The sequence below is a fragment of the Podarcis melisellensis genome, assembly GCF_964234715.1.
Source record: "Podarcis melisellensis genome assembly, chromosome: 9".
Lineage (NCBI taxonomy): Eukaryota > Metazoa > Chordata > Lepidosauria > Squamata > Lacertidae > Podarcis > Podarcis melisellensis.
Genome location: NC_138541.1, coordinates 73,148,491 through 73,171,468, shown reverse-complemented (window position 1 = coordinate 73,171,468; position 22,978 = coordinate 73,148,491). Strand labels below are relative to the sequence as shown.

The 22,978-nt window shown below is 45.6% G+C and overlaps 1 protein-coding gene across 3 annotated transcripts in view; it reads right to left on the bottom strand.

Annotated features, from left to right (window-relative positions):
* Nucleotides 1–22,978, bottom strand: part of CCDC33 (coiled-coil domain containing 33) — a 153,264-nt gene that overhangs the window by 24,255 nt on the left and 106,031 nt on the right. For all 3 annotated transcript variants that reach the window (XM_081925556.1, XM_081925557.1, XM_081925558.1), the window contains one exon: nucleotides 7,060–7,110. In XM_081925556.1, coding sequence (XP_081781682.1) covers nucleotides 7,060–7,110 — 51 coding nt within the window. The remainder of the gene's footprint in view (nucleotides 1–7,059; nucleotides 7,111–22,978) is intronic.

The window sequence follows — 22,978 nt, the reverse complement described above, 5'->3', positions numbered from 1 at the left end:
AGCAGGATCCTACCACTTTATGAACAGGCATGGCTGGGAGCTGTAGTTTGAGGGTGCTGAGGGTTGTTTCCTGATTCCCTTCACAGAACTACAGTTCTCAAAGTGGTTTTACAGTACAGTAAATCGCTCTTCACAGGGAAGCTGCATGAGGCGGGTGGCGTGCAAGGGCAAATCCTTGCACCGACAGAGCCAGAGACTTAAGTGCCACTTTGGATACAAGCAAATAGTAATAACAATAATTAATAATGCCATTTCAACCCAGCCCTCGTAGAATTTATTTTTCCTTTCTATGCTCTGCTTATCCATCCATTTATCAATCCATCAATCAAATAGCATATAAATAAATATAAATATAAATATAAATAAATATTATTAAATAAACAAACAAACAATACTCAGTGTCATGCTAAATTAAACCAAATCCCCTTTGCTGTTACTGAAAATACAGCCCCTACAAGGAAGGGCATGTAACACTAATTCACACTAAACGAATGTGAAGGTAGACAGCAACAGACTTGCAGGGTAGGACAGGCTCTCACTATACGGTGGTACCTCAGGTTACATACGCTTCAGGCTACAGACGCATCAGGTTACAGACTCCGCTAACCCAGAAATAGTGCTTCAGGTTAAGAACTTTGCTGAAATTGTGCTCCGGCGGCACGGCGGCAGCAGGAGGCCCCATTAGCTAAAGTGGTGCTTCAGGTTAAGAACAGTTTCAGGTTAAGAACAGACCTCTGGAACGAATTAAGTACTTAACCCGAGGTACCACTGTATATGACAAATCAGAGGGAAGCAACTACAGAGCTCAGCCGGATTTCCTCTCATGGAAGTACATAGGATTGCAGCAGAAATGGTTTGTTCAGCCCCAGCCGCAAGAATCCCAAAGTCAAAGAAAGACTGTGAGGATTCTACTTCCTCCTCCTGCAGCCCCAAATACTCACTGTTGCAGAGAAGGGGCGGTAATACAGTGCCATCTGAGTGCTTTGGATGTGCCTCACGCCATCCCATGGGGGGCAGAAATAAAGGATCCTCTGGCAGAGATCAGATTAACAAGCCTCTCCACTGGTTGCCAGGTGCCTGTCACTCCAAACAACAACCTCCAGAGGTACGGCACAAACTCCGGAACCGCAAAGCAAACAGGTGTGCTCACCTGTCCTCCCGGAAGAGGCTCCAAAGGGCTTTGCATCACATCTGCCGGCTCCATCGCCAACAGAGTCAACTGCTAATGGGACGCAATGCCAGCTGGACCCTAAACTGCATGAGGGCAAGCCACAACTCTCCTGTGGGCAGGGCAGGTGTTGGCACCTGATTGCAGAGGTGACCTGCTGCCCAGCTCACTCCGGAAGCTGCTGTTGCTACAACACAGCTCCTTCTAGCAACCAGGGTGTCAAATCTCCTTTGCCACACACAGGGACACAAACGCAGCACCTGTTGAATGTTGGGGTTTTTTTGGATGGTTGTTAAACATGCAGGTGCCTTGGCAGACAGCAGAAAGGACTACAGAAAGCAGAAAGGATGTGGGTGGCACTGTGGGTTGAGCCTAGGGCTTGCCGATCAGAAGACTGGCAGATCGAATCCCCGTGACAGGGTGAGCTCCCGTTGCTTGGTCCCTGCTCCTGCCCACCTAGCAGTTTGAAAGCACGAAGTGCAAGTAGATAAATAGGTACCGCTCTGGCGGGAAGGTATACGGTGTTTGTGTGTGCTGCGCTGGTTCGCCAGAAGCGGCTTAGTCATGCTGGCCACATGACCTGTACCCTGGCTCCCTCGGCCAATAAAGCGAGATGAGCGCCACAACCCCAGAGTCATCCGCAACTGGACCTAATAGTCAGGGGTCCCTTTACCTTTACCTTTAAAGGAGCAGGTACCCTGGCAGAAAGCAGAAAGGACTACAAAGGTTGGACTACAACACCTGGAGGGCCCTGGGTCATCCGCACCAGGTGAAAGGATTGAGATGGACTGCAGGAAGGATGCACACACATATGAACACTTGCAAATCAGTAGCCCCTGGTCCCCAGTCCAACGGACGGGGACATTTGCTGCGATGCTCTTTCTGAGAAGCAGGGGTGCCAAGGGAGGTCACTTCTACACCATAAATTGAAAAGTGCACATCCAATGAAGCTGTTGGGAGATTTGGGACAGATAAAAGGAAGGACTTCTTTACGCAGCACATGGTTAATCGATGGAACTCCTTGCCACAGGAGTCAGAGATGGCTACCAACTTGAGTGGCTTTAAAGGGGGATCAGACACATTTGTGAAGGAGGAGAGGGCTGTTGGTGGCTCTGCTCTTCTTCCACAGTGGGAGGCAGCGATGCTTCCAGATACCAATAGCTCGAAAGGGCAGGAGGGGAGAGTTGCTCTTGGGCTCAAATCCTGCTTGCAGGTTTCCTTTTGGGGCATCTGCTTGGTGTGGGGTGTGAAACACAGAGCAGTCAAGTACAACATCCCTAGAGTGGACATAAAAAGGGGGTGTCTGGACCAGCCAGTCGGAACTTCCTGTTTCCTCCTAGGCTGGGACAGACTTCCTCTACATGTGACCAGAGGTGGGCGTGACCTCACCTATGCAGGTAACAAAATACCTCAGTGGAGGTCGCCATCTCTCTCTCTTTGACTACATTCGCCGAAGAAGCAACATCTGCTTAGCCTAAGATGCTTTCTTGGCTTCTAGCCAAGAGAAGACAAAGGAGCTGTCTCCTTATGGGATAGTTTCCAGGTATATTACTTTTGTAACTTAAGTCTGCCTTCTGGGATCCATCTGTGAACAGAGTGTGAGTGAGTAAATTATTTTATACTTTTATAGAAGACTGTGTTGTGTCTACAGTGATACCTTGGGTTACAGACGCTTCAGGTTACAGACTCTGCTAGCCCAGAAATAGTGCTTCAGGTTAAGAACTTTGCTTCAGGATGAGAACAGAAACCGTGCTCCAGCAGCGCAGCGGCAGTGGGAGGCCCCATTAGCTAAAGTGGTGCTTCAGGTTAAGAACAGTTTCAGGTTAAGAACGGACCTCCAGAACGAATTAAGTTCTTAACCTGAGATTTCTTTTATGAGGAACTAAAGGGGAAATGACCAGGTAACTTATTTTAGAGGCTTTAGGGAGCCTGAGCAAAGGCATCCGCTGTGGAAGTTTAAAAAGGGGAATGTTGCTCTGCTAAATTGTCGGACTTTTTAACACAAGTTGGAAAGGCTATTATCAGACAATATATCCTCTCCTGAATCCCTGAACATTCCCACACTTGGCTACTGTGAGAACAGGATGCTGGACTGGGTGGGCTCTTCTTATGTTCTTAAGTGCTTCTGGACAACTTTGAATAGTCATGGCTCCCCCCCCAAAGCATCCTGGGAGCTGTATTTGGTCCAGGGTGCTGAGAGTTGATTGGAGACTCCCTATTCCCTTCACAGAGTTACAATTCCCAGACTTCCCTGGTAAGAAGAAGGATTGACAGTTAAACCACTTCGGTGGTACAGCAGGGCTTTGAATATATGGTGGGGTCTGTGGCCCCTGACTGGCCTGGTCTCCATGGGAAGCAGAGCCCCACTGTGTTTCCCGACCCCTGCCAGCCAGAGCCCAGCCTTAACTCTCTTTGTCCTTCTCTCTGACACAGCACCAGGCTCCTCTAGAGATGACAGAGAGAGGTATCAGTCCCTCACTCCCTGCTGCTTAGATGCTGAGCACCAGAGCTTTTGCTGCCTCAGCACCTTTCTCTGCCATGCACTCCGCTTCTCATGTTTCAAAGGCTCAATTAGCTTCTGAGGCTTCTCAGCTTTTAAACGTCTCCCTCCGTGACCTTCCTGGGAACGCCTCAGATCTCCTTGGGCATCAGCTTGGTCTGTTTTGCTGCATCCCTCCTGGATCTGTCTATGGGGGGAGAGATTTGGCACCGTTTGCATCGTCCGCTGGGTCTTCTTTCAGCAGCCAAAATGACCTTGTGCTGGCGATCTGCTGCTTTCATTTCCCCTGTAAAGTTGCATGCGTCTACTTTGGGAAGGAATGTTGGGAGCTGCCTTTCACCGAATCAGGACATTTGTCTGTCTAGCTCAGTATTGGCCACACTGTCGGGCAGCGCAGCAAAGGCTCTCTGGGGTTTCAGTCTTGCAGGGGTCTTTCTCAGCCCAACCTGGAGATGCCATTACAGTGGTACCTCAGGTTATATACGCTTCAGGTTACATACGCTTCAGGTTACAGACTCCACTAAACCAGAAATAGTACCTCGGGTTAAGAACTTTGCTTCAGGATGAGAACAGAAATCGTGCTCCGGCGGCGTAGCGACAGCAGGAGGCCCCATAACAACCCTGTGAGGTAAGCTAGGTTGAGAGGCATTGGTTTGCCCAAAGTCACACCCAGTGCGCTTTATGGCTGTGATGGACAGCTGAGCCAGACCTGAGTCTGTAGAAGAAGAAGTAGTGTTTGGATTTGATATCCCGCTTTAACACTACCTGAAGGAGTCTCAAAGCGGCTAACGTTCTCCTTCCCCACAACAAACACTCTGTGAGGTGAGTGGGGCTGAGAGACTTCAGAGAAGTGTGACCAGCCCAAGGTCACCCAGCAGCTGCATGTGGAGGAGCGGGGAAGTGAACCCGGTTCACCAGATTACGAGTCTACTGCTCTTGACCACTACACTAATACTGGTGATGCAGCCCCTCAGAAGTCCCCCCAAGAGGGCTGGAGCCTCTCTCTGATTGGCTACCAAGAAAGCCAGCCGGAGGGGGGTGGGGCCACTGGCAGAGGGAGAGGAGTGCGGGGGGAGCGCATCGCCCCCAGCAGCGCGATCCCGGAAGGGTGCCATTGCGGCTGCCCCCCGCCTGCCTTTGGGCGCCATGCCCCTGCAGGTGGCGCACCCTGCCCCAGGGCGTGCACCATGCCCCCAGGACGCACGCCCCACTCCTGCGGGCGGCGTGCCCCACCCCAGGATGCTTACCAGCCCCACTCCTGCCTGCTCTCCACCCCCCGGTGCCGGAGCATAAAGCTCCGCCACTGGGTGCAGCCAGCACTTTCCTGCCACGCGCTTTAGACCAGGGGTCAGCAACCTTTTTCAGCCGTGAGCCGGTCCACCGTCCCTCAGACCATGTGGTGGGCCGGACTATATTTTGGGCGGCGGGGGCGGCGGCAGGGGGGGGGGAATGAACAAATTCCTATGCTCCACAAATAACCCAGAGATGCATTTTAAATAAAAGGACACATTCTACTCAGGTAAAAACACCAGGCAGGCCCCACAAATAACCCAGAGATGCATTTTAAATAAAAGCACACATTCTACTCAGGTAAAAACACGCTGATTCCTGGACCATCTGCCAGCCAGATTGAGAAGGCGATTGGGCCGCATCCGGCCCCCGGGCCTTAAATTGCCTACCCCTGCTTTAGACCCAACCAGTTATATTTCCTCTGCTATCTATTTCATTTAATTATTTATTGCATTTATATCCCACCTTTCCCTCCACGGAGCTCAAGGTGGCATACATGGTTCTCCCACCTCCTCATTGAACCCCCACAACATACCTGTGAGGTAGGACAGGCTGAAGGGCAAGAGTGACTGGCCCCCGAGGTTGCAGCCAGTGGAGCGGGGACTTGAACCCTGGTCTCTCTCAGCTCATAGTCCATCACTCTGTCCATGACGCCACCCCTGGCTCTCTGCTAGATTAAATAGGTCAAGTGGGACCAATTAAGGTCAAGGGGGCACACTGCTGGGTGTAGATTTGCAAGCCCCTTGCCCGGACCTTCAGAGACAGGGCACAGAGGAGAGAGACAGAGGCAGAGATATACTTTGCTGCTCCTCAACTCTCATCCTGTCAGCTGGCCCTGCTCCTTCACCCTGTCTGCGCATTGTAAGATTTCACAGAAATGTGCTTTAGTCTCACAAAGTATGGGAAGAGTACTTCACGCAGACAACAGGCCAGTAGTGGTGCTGTGGTTAGAGTGTCAGACTAGGCCCTGGGAGACCAGAGTTCGAATCCCCGCCCTTTCAGCCATTGAGCTCTTTGGGTGTGATATTGGGGGCCAGTCACTTGCTCTCATCCTAACCTACCTAGCGGATCTTCTGTGAGGGTACAATTAGGAGGAGAACCACGTAGGGCACCCCGAGTTGCTTGGAGGAAAAAGTGAGACATAAATGTAATATAAAAATAATTAGTAAGTACATTAAGCCTGTGCATATTCAGTTTTACATGCTTGGCAAAATAATTTTTAAAAGGGTGGGGCAGAAAGGGGTCGTGCATCTGGGGGGAAAGACTTTGGCAATCCCACCTGTCATTGAACCCAATGTGTTTTAACTATACAGCTGCAGTTTTGGCTTTAGGTATGATCCCTGGAACGTAACCCCTGTGTGAGTTGTGGGCTTATTGTAATAAGTCAGTAAATATTGACAAGCCAAAGTTATTATAATTTTTTAGAAAAGTAACTCCAAAAACACTCAAAAAAGAAGAAGCAGCAAATCCGTATCTTTGTTAAGGATATGCTTCACCTCAGCCAAACAGACAAGTGGGGATGTGGCCATAGATGTTTAATAATCCTAAATTATTAGCATCATTAGTGATCAGTGGCAAAGCAAGAGAGTGGCTTCCTCTTTGAAGCCTTGGAGCAGGGACCTGTCCGTCTATACTTCTATCGCTGGAATTGCCACTGCTACAGGGGCCACACAATACCCTTTCTGCAGCGCCTGTACTTTGGAACTCCCTGCCAATTGATATCAAGCAAGTTGCCTTTGCTGTGCTCTTTTTGGCGCCGGCTTAAAAACAGATGTATAGAATGTAGAGGTAACTTTAATCTGTTCCGTATTTTAACTTTTGTATGTTGTATGTTACAATGCACAATATTATTGATTTTCTTGTTTTGTCTTTTTGTAAGCTGCTTTGCTTTTTTTTTTAAACAACCAAGCTGTGTATAAATCTCATGAAATAATAAAATAAAATATATTGATGGTGCTGCGAAAACAGAGAGCAGCATTGATACCCTGAGAGGTGGCCTGGCCAAACAGCAGTGTAGACAGTCAAGGGGACACATCCCTCAAGAGCAAACGATGCTTTTGATCATGAAATCAGAAAACACGGTGGCTTGAGCCACACTCACCTCTTTTAGGTCAATCATGGAGCTCTTGTGTTCAGGAGCGATGAAGGAACTCTGGAAAACACAAGATAGTTTCCCCTATTATTTTCCTCCAAGGACAATCTTCACAGAAGAAAATGGTTATAAAATCAAATCCACTGAACGTGGTGTGGATATGAAGAATGCAGGACTGGGGCATCTGGGTTCTGAACAGATATTGCTCCTGGTTCTCCAAGAACGCCCTGCACCACAAAGATGTCAAGAGCTAGTCATGCAGGTTTAGAGACACTCGTTTTTATTTAATGAGATTTGCAAATGCAGTAAACAAAAGCAAGCAAACATAACATCAAGTAAAAAAAAAGAATAAAAACAGTCAAAAGAGCAATACAAAATAGCAGAATAAAAATAATAATGATCATAGGTAAAGGGACCCCTGATCGTTAGGTCCAGTCGCAAATGACTTTGGGGTTGCGGCGCTCATCTCGCTTTACTGGCCGAGGGAGCCAGCCAGCATGTGGCCAGCATGACTAAGCTGCTTCTGGCGAACCAGAGCAGCGCATGGAAACGCCATTTACCTTCCCGCCGGAGCAGTACCTATTTATCTACTTGCACTTTGACGTGCTTTCAAACTGCTAGGTGGGCAGGAGCTCACCCCGTTGCGGGGATTCGAACTGCCGACCTTCTGATCAGCAAGTCCTAGGCTCTGTGGTTTAACCCACAGTGCCACCCTCGTAGAAAGCTTTAAAAAAGAATGAGTAGCATAAAATATATTCCATGGTGGGGTACAAGGTTCATATTTATATGTAACTTATTAAATAATCACAAATGTTGCCAAATAAACTCTTTTAGTAGGAATGTGCCAACTATAAGAGTGTTTGGTCATATCAATCACAAATCACCCCAAGCAGAAGCTGGAGGGGCCCACCTCATCCCTGGCAACACATAGTTTATAAGTCAGTTTTTTGGAAATGGTAATAAGCAGGATTTCCTAAAACCCTCAATCCAGAGAGAAACAGGATGCGTCCTTCCTCCAGAGATCCCTAGATGAGCAGCAACCAGCAAGTATAGAATTATTTGTTGAGGTGTAAGGCCAGCATTGTGGGATGTGGGTGGCACTGTGGGTTAAACCACAGAGCCTAGGGCTTGCCGATCAGAAGGTTGGCAGTTCGAATCCCCGCGACGGGGTGAGCTCCCGTTGTTCAGTCCCTGCTCCTGCCAACCTAGCAGTTTTAAAGTACGTCAAAAGTGCAAGTGGATAAATAGGTACCACTCCGGCGGGAAGGTAAACGGTGTTTCTGTGTGCTGCTCTGGTTCGCCAGAAGTGGCTTAGTCATGCTGGTCACATGACCTGGAAGCTGTACGCCGGCTCCCTTGGCCAATAAAGCGAGATGAGCGCCGCAACCCCAGAGTCGTCTGCGACTGGACCTAACAGTCAGGGGTCCCTTTACCTTTATCTTTAAGGCTAGCTTCAGCTCCAATCAAGATGGATGAGAGACTCAATTTAGCATCCAAGGTGACCTGTTTGCCAACAATAATGTCAATCTCCATGGCAGAGAACTTTTGTTTCCATGAAACGGTGAAATCTGCTATGATTAAATGGGCACAAGATGTTGGACATAATATTATGATGGCTGACTGGGAACAGTTATGGACCACAGGTATGAAGTTTACGGCATGTAATGCCTTAAGAGAAAATATAATGAAAATGATCTACAGGTGGTACATGACACCAGTCAAGCTTGCAAAAATTTATCATTTGCCCGATAATAAATGTTGGAAATGCAAAGAGACTGAAGGTACATTCTTTCACCTTTGGTGGACGTGCCCAAGGATTAAGGCTTTCTGGGAGATGATCTATAATGAAATGAAAAAGGTATTTAAATATACCTTTCTGAAGAAGCCAGAGGCCTTTCTCCTGGGCATGATCGGCCAATTGGTGCCAAAGAAGGATAGAACTTTCTTTATGTATGCTACAACAGCAGCAAGAATACTTATTGCAAAGTATTGGAAGACACAAGATCTACCCACCCGGGAAGAATGGCAGATGAAGGTGATGGACTATATGGAACTGGCAGAAATGACTGGCAGAATCCGAGACCAGAGAGAAGAGTTGGTGGAGGAAGATTGGAAGAAATTTAAAGACTGTTTACAGAAACATTGCAAAACTAATGAATGTTAGAATGACGTTGGAATGAATTTATGTGATTTTAGCAGAAATGTTACAAAGATTTAGGAAAAAACAGACTGTTAATTGGTGAAAGGAGGGAAAGTAAAGTTATATTAATATCAAGATAAATTACAGGACAAAAATTCGAAAAGAGGGAAAGGATTTGCTGGAATGGATAATTGACCTAGAATACAAAAAAGGGAGGTGCGAGGAGGTCAGGGAAATAAGCTAATGAAAGATAAGTAATGGGAAGATTTGTTGTATTTTTCCTTGTTTTTTCTTTTTGCTTGATGGATTTTAATTCTCTGCTCTTTCTTTTTTATTTTTATTTTTTATTTTTTGTATTTTATCTTTTTTTGTTTAAAATGATGTTTTTTGTTTTCTCTTTTTGTACCTCTAAAAATTTTAATAAATATCTTATTAAAAAAAAGAGAACTTTTGCTTCCAGAACTTCTGAATATTCTTATATCCCCACCACATATGTGGATAAGTTCATTGCACTCTCATTTTTTTTAAAAAATAAGCGTATGACTTCTATCCAAAGCAGCACTAAGTCACTCATTCCATTAGTGCAATGGGTTCCTTTCCTCCCCACCCCTCCTGCAGCCCCCCTAAATCTGTTCTGGGGTTTCCCTGCAACCTGCCTGAGCAAACGGGAAGGCACAGAGTGCACATGGTGGGGGAATGTAGGAAAGGGGGAAATGTTCCATTGCACAAGCATAAATCATTACACTAGCAGAAGGAGTGCATTGGACAGCACCCAATATTCCTATGCAGCTTTTCCTGGGAGGCTTACAGCAGTAAAATTTTGAATTTGAATTTTAAAATAGAACAACCCAGAAGAATAAAGCCCATTCACAATAAACTCCTGCCTTGAATCAGCAAATGGAGACAAACATTACACAAGGTTCTGCAACCTGAATCACAACCCCTGTAGGGTTTAGATGTGTGACACCTGTGTGACATATACAGGGCAACCATTTGACCTTTGCCTTCCACCTTCATGAGTCATTACAAGCTAGATACTTACGCCTCAGCGGAGGTCTCCTTGGGAGGCGAGTGGTTCAACAGGTGTTTAACACCAAAGAGGTAAGGACCACAGCGGCTCCCACCTGATTTGGGAACTGCTGAGATACATCCCACACAGGATCGTATTTCCCTTCCTATAGGAGAAGCGAACGTTGGTACTTACCATGATAGGTTCCTTCTCTGTAGGGAGAAATATGAACCGGCCCTCCCAGGTACAGTCATACCTCAGGTTACAGATGCCTCAGGTTGCGTTTTTTCGGGTTACGGACCGCTGAAACCTGGAAGTACCGGAACAGCTTACTTCCGGGTTTCGGCGGTTGCACATGAGCAGATGTGCTGCTGCGGGTTGCGAATGCTGCGGGTTGCAAACATGCGTCCTGCACGGATCACGTTCGCAACCCGAGCGTCCACTGTCCTGCTGTGTACATGGGAGAGGTCATCAAACACAGAGCATGGAGGGTTGCCCAGGGGGCCAGACGTACCTCCCCACAATGTTCAGGGGCCTCCTATCTCCCCGTCCCTCTTGCTCTTTAGCACTCTTTAGCACATACTGGTGGCAGCGACATCGTCCCCCTTCTCCTCTTCACCAGTCCTATCTACACGGCAAGCTTGGGATGGGAGTCCAGGCAACAGAGAGGCATGTCCCACTGGGACTGCTGAATTTCCTGCTCCGAGCTATTTGGTTTCCTTCTTTTTTAAAAAAGATATTTATTAGAATTTTCAATATTAATACAATAAAAAGAAAAAAGAAAAAATAACAAAAATACAAAAATACAAAAATAAAAATAATTAAAAACACACAAATTTTCCATAACTTATTTTCCTTTAACTTATTTCCCAGACCTCCTCATACCTCCCTTTTTTGTATTCCAATTCAAATTGTTAGTTCAGCAAATCCTTATCAATAAGCTTTAACCTACTTCTAAACCTTTTTTCCATATTCTCTTAAAACATTACAGCTGGAAACCACTTAATTTCTATCCGACATCGTTCTAACATTCATTGATTTTGCAATATTTCTGTAAATAGTCTTTGAATTTCTTCCAATCTTCTTCCGCCGACTCTTCTCCCTGGTCTCGGATTCTGCAAGTCATTTCTGCCAATCCCATATAGTCCATCACCTTCATCTGTCATTCTTCCAGAGTGGGTAGATCCTGTGTCTTCCATATTTGGTTTCCTTCTTTTTTAGTCTGTCAGTTGTTTATTCCTGACTGTACAGTTACCTGCTTAAGCACAAATTGAACTGGAGATAAAGGGGTTGTCCCTTCCCCAGGTATACTCTGAAACCCCCCCACAAACAAACAACCAGTTACTTCCTGCCAGTGGTGAGATGGGCAGTGACAACCCACACAGGATCATACTTCTCCCTACAGAGAAGGAACTTATCACGGTAAGTACCAATGTTTGCCTCTCCCTACTATACATGCACAGGGACGCGGGTGGCGCTGTGGGTAAAAGCCTCAGCACCTAGGGCTTGCCGATCGAAAGGTCGGCGGTTCGAATCCCCACGGCGGGGTGCGCTCCCGTTGCTCGGTCCCAGCGCCTGCCAACCTAGCAGTTCGAAAGCACCCTCGGGTGCAAGTAGATAAATAGGGACCGCCTTCTAGCGGGAAGGTAAACAGCGTTTCCGTGTGCAGCTTTGGCTCGCCAGAGCAGCGATGTCACACTGGCCACGTGACCCGGAAGTGTCTTCGGACAGCGCTGGCCCCTGGCCTCTTGAGTGAGATGGGCGCACAACCCCAGAGTCTGGCAAGACTGGCCCGTACGGGCAGGGGTACCTTTACCTTTACCTTTTACTATACATGCACAATCTTGGGTTGTATTCAATGTGCCACTAAGTTCAAGTCATTGCAGTTGGCTCCCCTCCTCCTTCACTGGCCTTTCATCCTGTACTCCTTCTTCCACAGCAGGCTCCCAGGGAGTGGGTGAAGAAATCACTCAGAAGCAGATCCTCAGCTCCAGCCAGCTCACTTTTCTCCAAGGCGTCGTCTTCCCCCTTGCCTTCAGCTCCTGGATCTCTTCAGCCATCCCTTCTATCTGGTTGCCTTACAGCTGGGCTCTTGGATCACTTTAGGCCCCGTGTATCATCTCATCCTGGGATATGGGTGGCGCTGTGGGCTAAACCAGAGAGCCTAGGGCTTGCTGATCAGAAGGTCGGCGGTTCGAATCCCCACGACGGGGTGAGCTCCCGTTGCTCAGTCCCTGCTCCTGCCAACCTAGCAGTTCGAAAGCACATCAAAGTGCTAGTAGATAAATAGGTACTGCTCCGCCAGGAAGGTTTCTCTGCACTGCTCTGGTTCGCCAGAAGTGGCTTAGTCATGCTGGCCACATGACCTGGAAGCTTTTCGCCAGCTCCCTCGGCCAATAAAGCGAGATGAGTGCCGTAACCCCAGAGTCGTCCGCAACTGGACCTAATGGTCAGGGGTCCCTTTACCTTTACCTAGCATCTCATCAGGCAGGTCTCTGACTTTTTTCTCCAAGGAGGCTTCTCCCACACTCTGCTTGAGGCTGCTCCACTTTATCGAACCACTGTCTCTGTCTGCTGTTGATCCAGTTTGTCCATCAGTTGATCCGAGTGGCCTTGCTGCTCCATTTGTTCCTGGCTTTGCTGCTGGACCATCAATCTGAACTGCTCTAGAGGTATACCTGTTCCTCCCTTCACCTTGACTCAGGTACACAGGTCTTCCTCCAGGAAAAATGAACCCCACTTTTGACACCAGTGTTGCTTGCCACCACAATCTATGAGTGAAGTGAGATTCCTGGTGTTCCAGGCATTTACCCAGAGTTCAGTTTCCTTGGAATGAGGGACAGTGGAGACTGCTATGTCTTTAGGATATATGGTTTATTAACACACATATATACAGCCTGAGCCTATGATAGAGGGGCTCCCAGCATTAACCCCGCAAGAAGGTCTCGCTTCTCCCTAAGTCACAGTCTTGGATTTAAGCAGAGATCAAGCATGCATCTCCCACTCAGGCTTCTGTCTGCTTCTAGCTCTCTTTCACACACCTCTGGCCCTTTTCCTTCTCACCAACAGCCAGGTGAGGGAAGGGTGATGATGAGAAACTCCTTATTAATGACTACAAGAAAGTTAAAAGCTTCGCATTTCCTGCCAGCCTGAGGTTTATTTAGATTCTAAATATATATATTCCCACAGCTTCCTTTCCCTTTAGTAATTTTGTATGCCTTTCATATGCTAGCAAAGAGAAATTTCCCTGTATGATCTCCCTCTTTTCCTCTCTCTCATTCACCATATATATATATTTGTTCAGTGTTTTCTCCTGCACACTTATTTATTTATTTTACAAATTGCTTGGGGAGTCTTTGATGCCTGTGATGAGCTTCATATGTTGGAATCTATTAATCTTGCCATGTCTGCAAAGAAACTGTTTTGCATGATCTCATGGACTCAACTGCAAACCTTCCAGGGACGCGGACTTATAAAAAATATTGGGGGGGCCCGGGAAAGCTCATGAATAATAAATAAGCTCATGAATATGCAAATAAAGTGGCGCCGCCTCCTCGTGAGCGAATAGGGGAGAGCCTATTAATCAGCTCCAAAGGAAATTGGGTGGAGCTTTTGCTCGGGAGGGAGGGCAGGAGGCATGCAGCCCGCCCCTCCCTGTGCATTTTGGGCTGGGGGAGGGGCGGCGATGGCGCTCTGCTGGAGGGGCGCCGGAGATTATTGGGGGGGCGGAGCCCCCCAAACGAATTTTTGAGGGGGCTCGGGCCCCCTCAAGCCCCATGGAGTCGGCGCCTATGAAACCTTCCAACCCCCACCAAAAACCACCAGGGACTACCTGGTGCATTTCAAGGGGTAAATGCAGACAATGGGATTCAGGGGCCAGTTTGCCCCTTCAACATGCCCAAATTTTCTATTCCAGACAGGGCGAAAAGGAGGCACCTGTGTGTGGGAAGAGCCTTGGAAGAAAAAGCATAGAACCATAGAATTGTAGAGTTGGAAGGGATCCAAGGGCCATCTAGTCTAACCCCCTGAGATGCAAGAATCTCAACTGAAGCATCCCTGACAGATAACCATCCAGGAAAGAGAGTCTACCACCTTCTGAGGAAGCCAGTCCTACTGCTGAATGGCTCTCACCGTCAGAAAATTTTTCCTGTAAACAACAGATGAGAATCTCCCTTCTTCTAACTTGAATCTATTGGTTTGGGTCCAGCAGAAAACAAGCTTGCTCCATCTTCCATGTGACAGCCCTTTAGATGTGACAGCTGTCAACTCTCATAACTTCCCCGGGTTTTTTAAGACCCTCAGCTACTGGCTGCATTTCTTCACAGGCCCTCAACAAATGGGTTTTATGGAAGCCTGAGCCAGGAACCAGGCTCAGGACGGCTTATATAACATGTAAAAATTACATAATTACAAACATAACAAAAGCAGTCATAAACAATAAACAAAACATAAAAAGTACAGAATGAAATTGAACAATTTCCACATAAATAATAATAAAAGCAAAATACAAAAATAATAATATCAATAATAATATCAATAATAAAATAGTATCAATGATTACTATGAAGGACACTGACAAACTGGAACGTGTCCAGAGGAGGGCAACCAAAATGGTCAAAGGCCTGGAAACGATGCCTTATGAGGAACGGCTAAGGGAGCTGGGCATGTTTAGCCTGGAGAAGAGGAGGTTAAGGGGTGATATGATAGCCATGTTCAAATATATTAAAGGATGTCACATAGAGGAGGGAGAAAGGTTGTTTTCTGCTGCTCCAGAGAAGTGGACACAGAGCAATGGATCCAAACTACAAGAAAGAAGATTCCACCTAAACATTAGGAAGAACTTCCTGACAGTAAGAGCTGTTCGACAGTGGAATTTGCTGCCAAGGAGTGTGGTGGAGTCTCCTTCTTTGGAGGTCTTTAAGCAGAGGCTTGACAACCACATGTCAGGAGTGCTCTGATGGTGTTTCCTGCTTGGCAGGGGGTTGGACTCGATGGCCCTTGTGGTCTCTTCCAACTCTATGATTCTACCCAGCTATACAGCTGCAAATAAAGCGTTGTGTGTTGTAAAGTGCTTTATACAAATGCGACACTAGATGGCAATGGTGAGCTATGACAAATTCAATATATTTTCCAAAACTTTTTTTCAAAAAAACATATTCACAACATTTTTTATATGTGCCTAGATTCCACCTTGTCCTCCCAGCGGCCAACCAGATGCCCATTATGGGAATCCTGCAAGAAGGCTGGAGCACAAGAGCCATCTCCCTTCCTGTGGTTTCTAGCGATTGAAATAGTTTGTTTGCTTCAAGTTGGCCCTGGAATCAGGGTGAAAGAAAGGGCAGCTGGGTCAGTCTTAATGGCTGGCCCTCATTCCGAAGCAATTATGGTCTATGTCTCCCTGGAGAAGAGCAAAGAGTGTCAGTAACTAGAGGTCACGGAGACACAAGATTTACAGATGCTGCTCTGTAGCCCAAGGCCTTCCTGTGTAAATGATTCTACCAGGCTGTGCTCAGGCATTCCTGTTATCTGCCGCACACACTCATGGCTTGCAGGAGGGCTATTGCCGCTTGCCTTGCTGATGCTCTTGGCGTCCTACAAAAGCCCTTCTTTGTTGCCTCCTGTCCACAGAATCCCTGTCCCGGGTTCTCCAAGGCTGGGAACGTCATCAGAAACATCTTTGAAAACAAAGAGCATCGGACCCAGGAGAGCATCGCACCCTTTCTGGTGCCTGCTAAAAATGTTCTTCTTTTGGCAGGCCTATGCAGATGCTTAGAAATACTGATGTGAATTTTAATGTGTTTTAGTGTGTGTTTTTTGTTTTTTTGTATGTTTTAAAGTATTGATGTGATTTTTTTTTTCTTCTTCTCTTTTTGTAAACCTCTTTGAGGCTTGTTTTACAATCAAGAGGTGCATACATTTTACAAAATAAATAAAAATTAATAAAATGCCATAAAAAGAGAATATCAAAGCGGCTTACTGCAGTAACACATTGCTCAGAGCACCTTATGACAGCATTTAAAATACAACCCCGTATGATTAAGCTATGCAACAACTTCCACAATGTAAGAGAAGAACGGGGAACCTGCAGCACTCCATATATTGTTGAGGATGCTCAGTTCTCATCGGGCTTTTGGGGAGTTTTATTCTGCGCCCTGCCCCATTTCTCCCACGCCTTATGAAAGGCTTTTTTTGTGCTTCTGCAGAAGCCTGCTGTTACCTCCCTCTTGTGCATAGGTGATGCCAGTTTGGCAACACTCAGAATAAGCAACTTTGCTATCAATGCACAAGACACTGTGTGCTGAGCCTATCACCTTGTTTAGGTCCCACAGCCCAGGTTTTTTTTATGATATTTTATTAAGTTTTATCAAAGAAAGAAGTTACATAAAAAAACAACACAGAGCATATAAACAATCAAACATATAAACATTCAAACATAATACAGAAAAACAAACAATTAACATATAAGAAAAAAAACACGAGAGAAAGAAAGAAAAAATTAGAACACTAAAAAAAAATTCAAAAGGTTAAAAATAAAAATCCCTCTCTTTAATTTCTTACCGTTCATAAACTTATTTTCTTGACTTCCTCACACCCCCCTTTCTTGTATTCCAATTTAAAATTAAATAGCAAATTCCTTCTTATTAATTTTATCCTTAGTTATCTTTCTTCACATATTGTTTGTTCCTGATTTTTATCTAATATCTATCCCTTCTTTCATATTCTTATTTTACCTTTTTTACTAGAACCCATTCATTTCATTTCAATGTCATCAACATTCAAAAATTTTACAATGTTTTTGTAGGTAGATTTTAAATTTCTTCCAATCTTCTTCCACCAACTCTTCTCCCTGATCTCGGATTCTGCCCGTCATTTCTGCCATTTCCATGTAGTCCATTACTTGCATCTGCCATTCTTCCAAGGTGGGTAAGTCCTGTCCAATGCTTTGCGATGAGTCTTCCAATGCTTTGCGATGAGTATTCTTGCTGCTGCTGTAGCATACATAAAGAAAGTTCTATCCTTCTTTGGCACCAATTGGCCAACCATGCCCAGGAGAAAGGCCTCTGGTTTCTTCAGAAAGGTATATTTAAATACCTTTTTCATTTCATTATAGATCATCTCCCAGAAAGCCTTAATCCTCCCACAGCCCAGGTTTTAATCCATCAGCTGTTGGCAGGTCCAATTGATGCAGTCCTTGCCAGCAGATGAGCCACTGATAACCTTGCATCTGTGATGTCCCTGTCTGTTTTCTTATTTACCATAATCCATCCTCTGTCTGCATTGCTCTCCTGCATGCCATTGTTAAAGAGACTTCTTTGAGCCCATTTTCCTAATCCTGATACCTTAATTGTACTGAGGATCACTGATGTTTGCATTCCCCTGGGGCTCCTCTGTTTGGCTTTATCCCTTCTGATTTCCCACAGGATTGCCATAGATCTCTCAGCTAGTGGAGTCACTTGACTCTGAATCTCAATATGCCCCCACCCTCAAAGCAGACAGTAGGGAAGTTCCAGGCCAGATGTTCTAACACCATAGTGACAGAGAGCCAGTGGTGGTGTAATGGTCAGAGTGCCATAACACTGGGACTCAGGGACTTTCAATGAAGCGGAGTGTAGGAAAATTCAGGTCTGATCAAATAAAGTCCACAAAGAAAGGTTTGGAATTGCCCAAGAAAGATGTTAAATTATTTTTGTATACCACAACTGCTGCTCGAATATTACTAGCTAAGAAGTGGAAAACACAAGAACTACCAACTGTGGAAGAATGGCAGATGAAGATGATGGACTTTTCGGAGCTAGCAGACCTGACTGGAAGAGTCCGCAACCAGAATGAGGAGGAGTACCAGGAAGAATGGACGAAATTCAATGACTATTTAAATACATTAAGTTAATTTAATTGGAAAAAGCTCGCAATTACCAGTTAGGCTTAGGACTTAAATAAGTAATGTGAGGAATTATTATGTTTAATGCTGAATTGGTAAGAAAGACTGATGTTAAGTGATTAAGTTAAGATTTTAAGAACTTTGATTTGGAAAACCGTTAAAATGATATCCATTGAAATTCAACTAGGGGGATATGAGGAAGTCACTGAACAATGTTAAGAAGATTAGTTTTAATAAGGTTATGATTTATGTTTGTCTGTTTATTTGTTAGTGTGTTTCTTAATTTTGTGAAAATCAATAATTTTTTTTAAAAAAAAAAAAGTTCGGGCATGACTGTTGTGTGTCACATGCCTGTTTACATTCCAGCAGTCTGCTGGGAACTTCCGTTTGTATATTGCTTTTGCTTTCCTGCTGTTTTGCTGGACACGAAGGGAAGGAGACATGTTTTGCCTTTGTTCCTGAACTATGCTGAATAAATGCCTGTAAATAATGCTTACGCATGTCTCTGTCTGCCGCTTCCGTTGTGAGAACTTATTCACTCTGCTGATAAGAGCGTGCCGAGTCTCTAAACGTATCTGAGGCTCGTGTCGCTGATTGATGCTGTACCGGAGATCGCCCGGCTGCTGGCCGGTGGCTGGAGCCAGCTGGGGGCCTGCTAAATGCCCCCATCTCCCCGGCAGTATTCCGACAGTGTAATGGTCAGAGTGCCATAACACTAGGACTCATGGACTTCCAATGAAGCTGAGTGTAGGAAAATTCAGGACTGATCAAAGAAAGTCCACAACGCAAGAACTATGGAACTCCCTTCAGCAGGAGGCAGCAATGGCCACTAGCTTGGATGGCTTTAAAAAAGGACTGAAGAAATTCAGGAAGGAGCAGAGGACTTGTGATGGCTCCTAGCCGTGATGGCTGTGCCCTGCCTTCACCATTAAGCAGGGCTCTTCTCATGTTCTTATGTTTCTTCTCATGTTCTTCATGTTTCAGTGCTGGGCACCAGATCACACACCTGAGCATAGGCCTTCCACCGCACTGCTCCACTGACTTACTTTTAAAGCCTCCAAAGAATGAGAATCTACCACTTCTGAGGGAGTCTGTCCCACCATCAAACGGCCCTTCACAGTCAGAAAGTTCTTCCCAAGGTTGCGTTGGAACCTCCTTCCTTGTGAACGCTTGCATTCGAGAAGGAAGAGAGATCCCTTTTTGCGAAAACCAACTCAAATTACGGTTTCGGTGCCTCAAATCAAACAAAGATTTCATGGGTCAAATCCTGACCTGGAGGGTGGCCTTGCAATACCAGTGGGAGAAAGACAACATTGAGCATGTGAGACTCCACGGTGGCAGAGGGACACCCCCAGGGGGCCCGTCTGAAAGTTAAAATCAGCCACCCTTCTCCCCCCCCCTTTGCATTTATTTCCAACACACATTCCTTCCAAATGATCAATCTCATTTCCTGTCCTGCACCTGGGTGGCGTCACTGGGAATTAATTGCCCTTTATCTGGTTAAACTGGCGGTGAACTCAGAAGCTATTTGCCTTCATCTACTGTGAGGCAAGACGGCCTGCAGTCTTGTAATGGGAGCTGGAAGGAGGAAGGAGAGGAAAATTCATGCCAGGGATGAGAACGGTATATTATCCTCTGCATTGCTATTCAATTTGAGAGTTAATTGGATTGTATCGGAAAGCATTTGATCTCGGCTGAGGCTGGCTTAATAGAGACACAGCTTCACTCCGAGCTGCCCCATTCAAAACGGGTGGTTTTGAGGGAGGGCAAAGAGATGGTCATCGCTGCCACGCCACAGATCCAGCTGCCGAAGGCAGATAATATATCCAGCAACAGAATAAAAGCCACTGGATTACACTAGTAAACCCTCTGAAGAGACAAGCTCCATCTGACTGGGGTTGGCTTTGCTCAGCCTGTTCCTCTGAGATAAGGCAGGGGAGGCAGCCATCCATCCTGGGCGGTGTCACACAAACACTCCGATTTCCCCGCAAGCTCCCCACGTCCCTCCCCATTCCCTGTTCTCAAAGGGCTGGAACACTGGGAGAGATGAAAGTCATCAAGCAACTTCCCACGGCCTCCGACCAAACATCTTCAAAGACGCGTGTCGCAGGCTCAGACGTCAGGCTCAAAGACCGCGGCCCAAATAATGAGAGCAAAAGAGGTATAAAGCACAAGCAAAGATTAAAAAAGACCAAACCTTCAAAAGGATAGTTTGAGGCGCAAAATGCACTACCTAGTGCTTTTTTCCACACGACTTTGCATACTTTTGCCTAAGAACTTTCTTAGCATTGAAACAGGGTGTGGTGAGCCACTTTTAACAGTCATGGCTTCCATGGAAAACACTGTCTGGAATTAACACCTCATTATGTTGCAGTAACATATGGAAACCTGCATTACATGAACAGCTTACGGTAACTGGTGCATCTGTTTTTATGAAAGAAAGAAAAAGGCAACCTCTTTTGTGGAATTTTATTGAATACATAAAAAACAAAATTTATCTCTTCCACAAGTCGCTCAAAAAAATTGGAATAAATAACTTATAACTGGTTGAAAAAAGCTATGGTTGTAATATAGAGTCTTTTATTCTTGGTAGTCCTTGGGCCTCTGATGGTTTAAGTCATATGTTTCTGTATATCTTGTAAGTCATGTGCACCACACTTGCCCTCTTCATTTCTTACAATAGTTCTCTCCACTTGCCTGTTTTGTTGTTTAGTCATTTAGTTGTGTCCGACGCTTTGTGACCCCATGGAGCAGAGCACGCCAGGCACTCCAATCTTCCACTGCCTCCTGCAGTTTGGTCAAACTCATGCTGGTAGCTTCGAGAACACTGTCCCACCATCTCGTCCTCCGCCGTCCCCTTCTCCTTGCGCCCTCCATCTTTCCCAATATCAGGGTCTTTCCCAAGGAGTCTTCTCTTCTCATGAGGTGGCCAAAGTCTTGGAGTCTCAGCTTCAGGATCTGTCCTTCCAGTGAGAACTCAGGGCTGATTTCCTTCAGAATGGATAGGTTTTATCTTCTTGCAGTCCATGGGACTCTCAAGAGTCTTCTCCAGCACCATAATTCAAAAGCATCAATTCTTCGGCGATCAGCCTTCTTTATGGTCCAGCTCTCACTTCCATACATCTCATCTCAAACATCCCGATAGCCAACTTTATCATTTCTTCTTGTGAATGACCATCCCATTGCATCCTTGGTTCAGTTTTAAAGTCTCATGAAATTCTCTTTTGTTACTTGAGTTATATGGATAAATTTAATAAAATGCCTAAAAATAATAGTCTTGGCTTCCCAGAGTTCAGAAGGTGGCCATCGTATCACCTGTCTTCTCTTCTCCAGGCTAAAAATGGCCAACTCCTTCAACCGTTCCCCATAAGGCTTGGTTTCCAGACCATCCTGAAACTTGGTCACCCTCCTCTGTGCATGTCAATATCCTTCTTAGGCTGTGATGTCCAGAACAGAGCACAGGACTCCAGGTGGGGTCCAAACTAGGCAGAATATTACAGTACTATTACTTCCCTTGATTTTTGTTGATGCAGTCAAGAATCACATTGACTTTTTATTATTTTTATTATTATTAATTACCGGTATTTGCTGTTGCATTTGGTCAAGGCCAATCCATCACATGCAGCGTTTTAAGATATGGCACTCTCCGCCTTCTCCAAATCTCTCTCCCATGCCTCACCCTTTGGTTCACTTCTATAAAGCCAGGAATTTTCTCCCAAAGCTTCCTGTTGAGATGTAGGCTTTCAGCACCTTTTCCCTTAGGCAGGGGACTTTTGAGGATGGTCCGTCCTCTGAGGCTGATGGGTCCAATGGGTTTCCAGACAGTTGTGGGGGATTTTCTGGATGATATGGCTGGCATTCCTGCTGAAGCCCTGCCAGACCTCTGGAACATCCAAATTGCTTGGGCAGCTGCTACGATCGCTCCAGAGTGCCCTCTCTCACTTTGTGGAGCCCATTTGGCTCCCTGGTATATTCCAGAGCTTAGGGCAAGGAAACAAGTTTGGAGACAGCTCAAAGGCAGGTGAAGGAAAGTTCTGGTTGAATGCAACGGGACATCATCAAACCTACCTAGTGGCAGTGAAGGCAATAAAGTATACCTTATTTGCTACATTGCATTCTCATTTCGTTGACTGGTGGAGCTTTTTCTATTTTTTTTAATATGATTTTTATTAATTTTCCAATAAAGACAAATTTGTAACATCATTAAACATCAAAAACTCATCACATATCTTTTTTTCTTTTAGACTTCCATCAACATGTCTGATAATTTTCCGTAATTATCAGAAATCTTCACATTTCTTAATTTATATAGCACTATATATATCTTATCTTACCATGTTGCTTAAACAATATTTCTACCAAATCTTCTTACAGAGCTTCTTGAAAACTTACAAACGTTATATCATTATCACAAATATTTTTAATATATTCTGTAAATTTACTCCAGTCCTCAGTGAATCTTTGGTCTCGTCGGTTGCGAATCCTCCCTGTCAATCTGTCCAGTTCCGCGTAATCCATTAATTTCGATCTCCATTCTTCAATCGTAGGCACTTCTTCTTGTTTCCATTTCTGGGCCAAAAGAGTTCTGGTGGAGTTCTTCCTAGGCAGTGCTGGGTTTTTTACAGGCTGGCCCAAAGGAGGTGACCAAACAGCTGGTAGCTCACTGTGACTTGTTTGCAAAGCATTTTGAGCATAAAATCCCTTGCACCCACATAGATCTTGACTCTGCTGTTATAGCAGATTAATCTCATGGGGTGTCCAAAGCACTTTCTTGTCCTGTTGTGTTGGATGAATTTCAGTTCACCCAAGACTCAAGAATGAGGACAAGGTGCTTGGATTGGTCAGGGCACTACGGACCCTTGTCCCTCTCGGCTGATAAAAACTAGCAAGAAGGGGACAG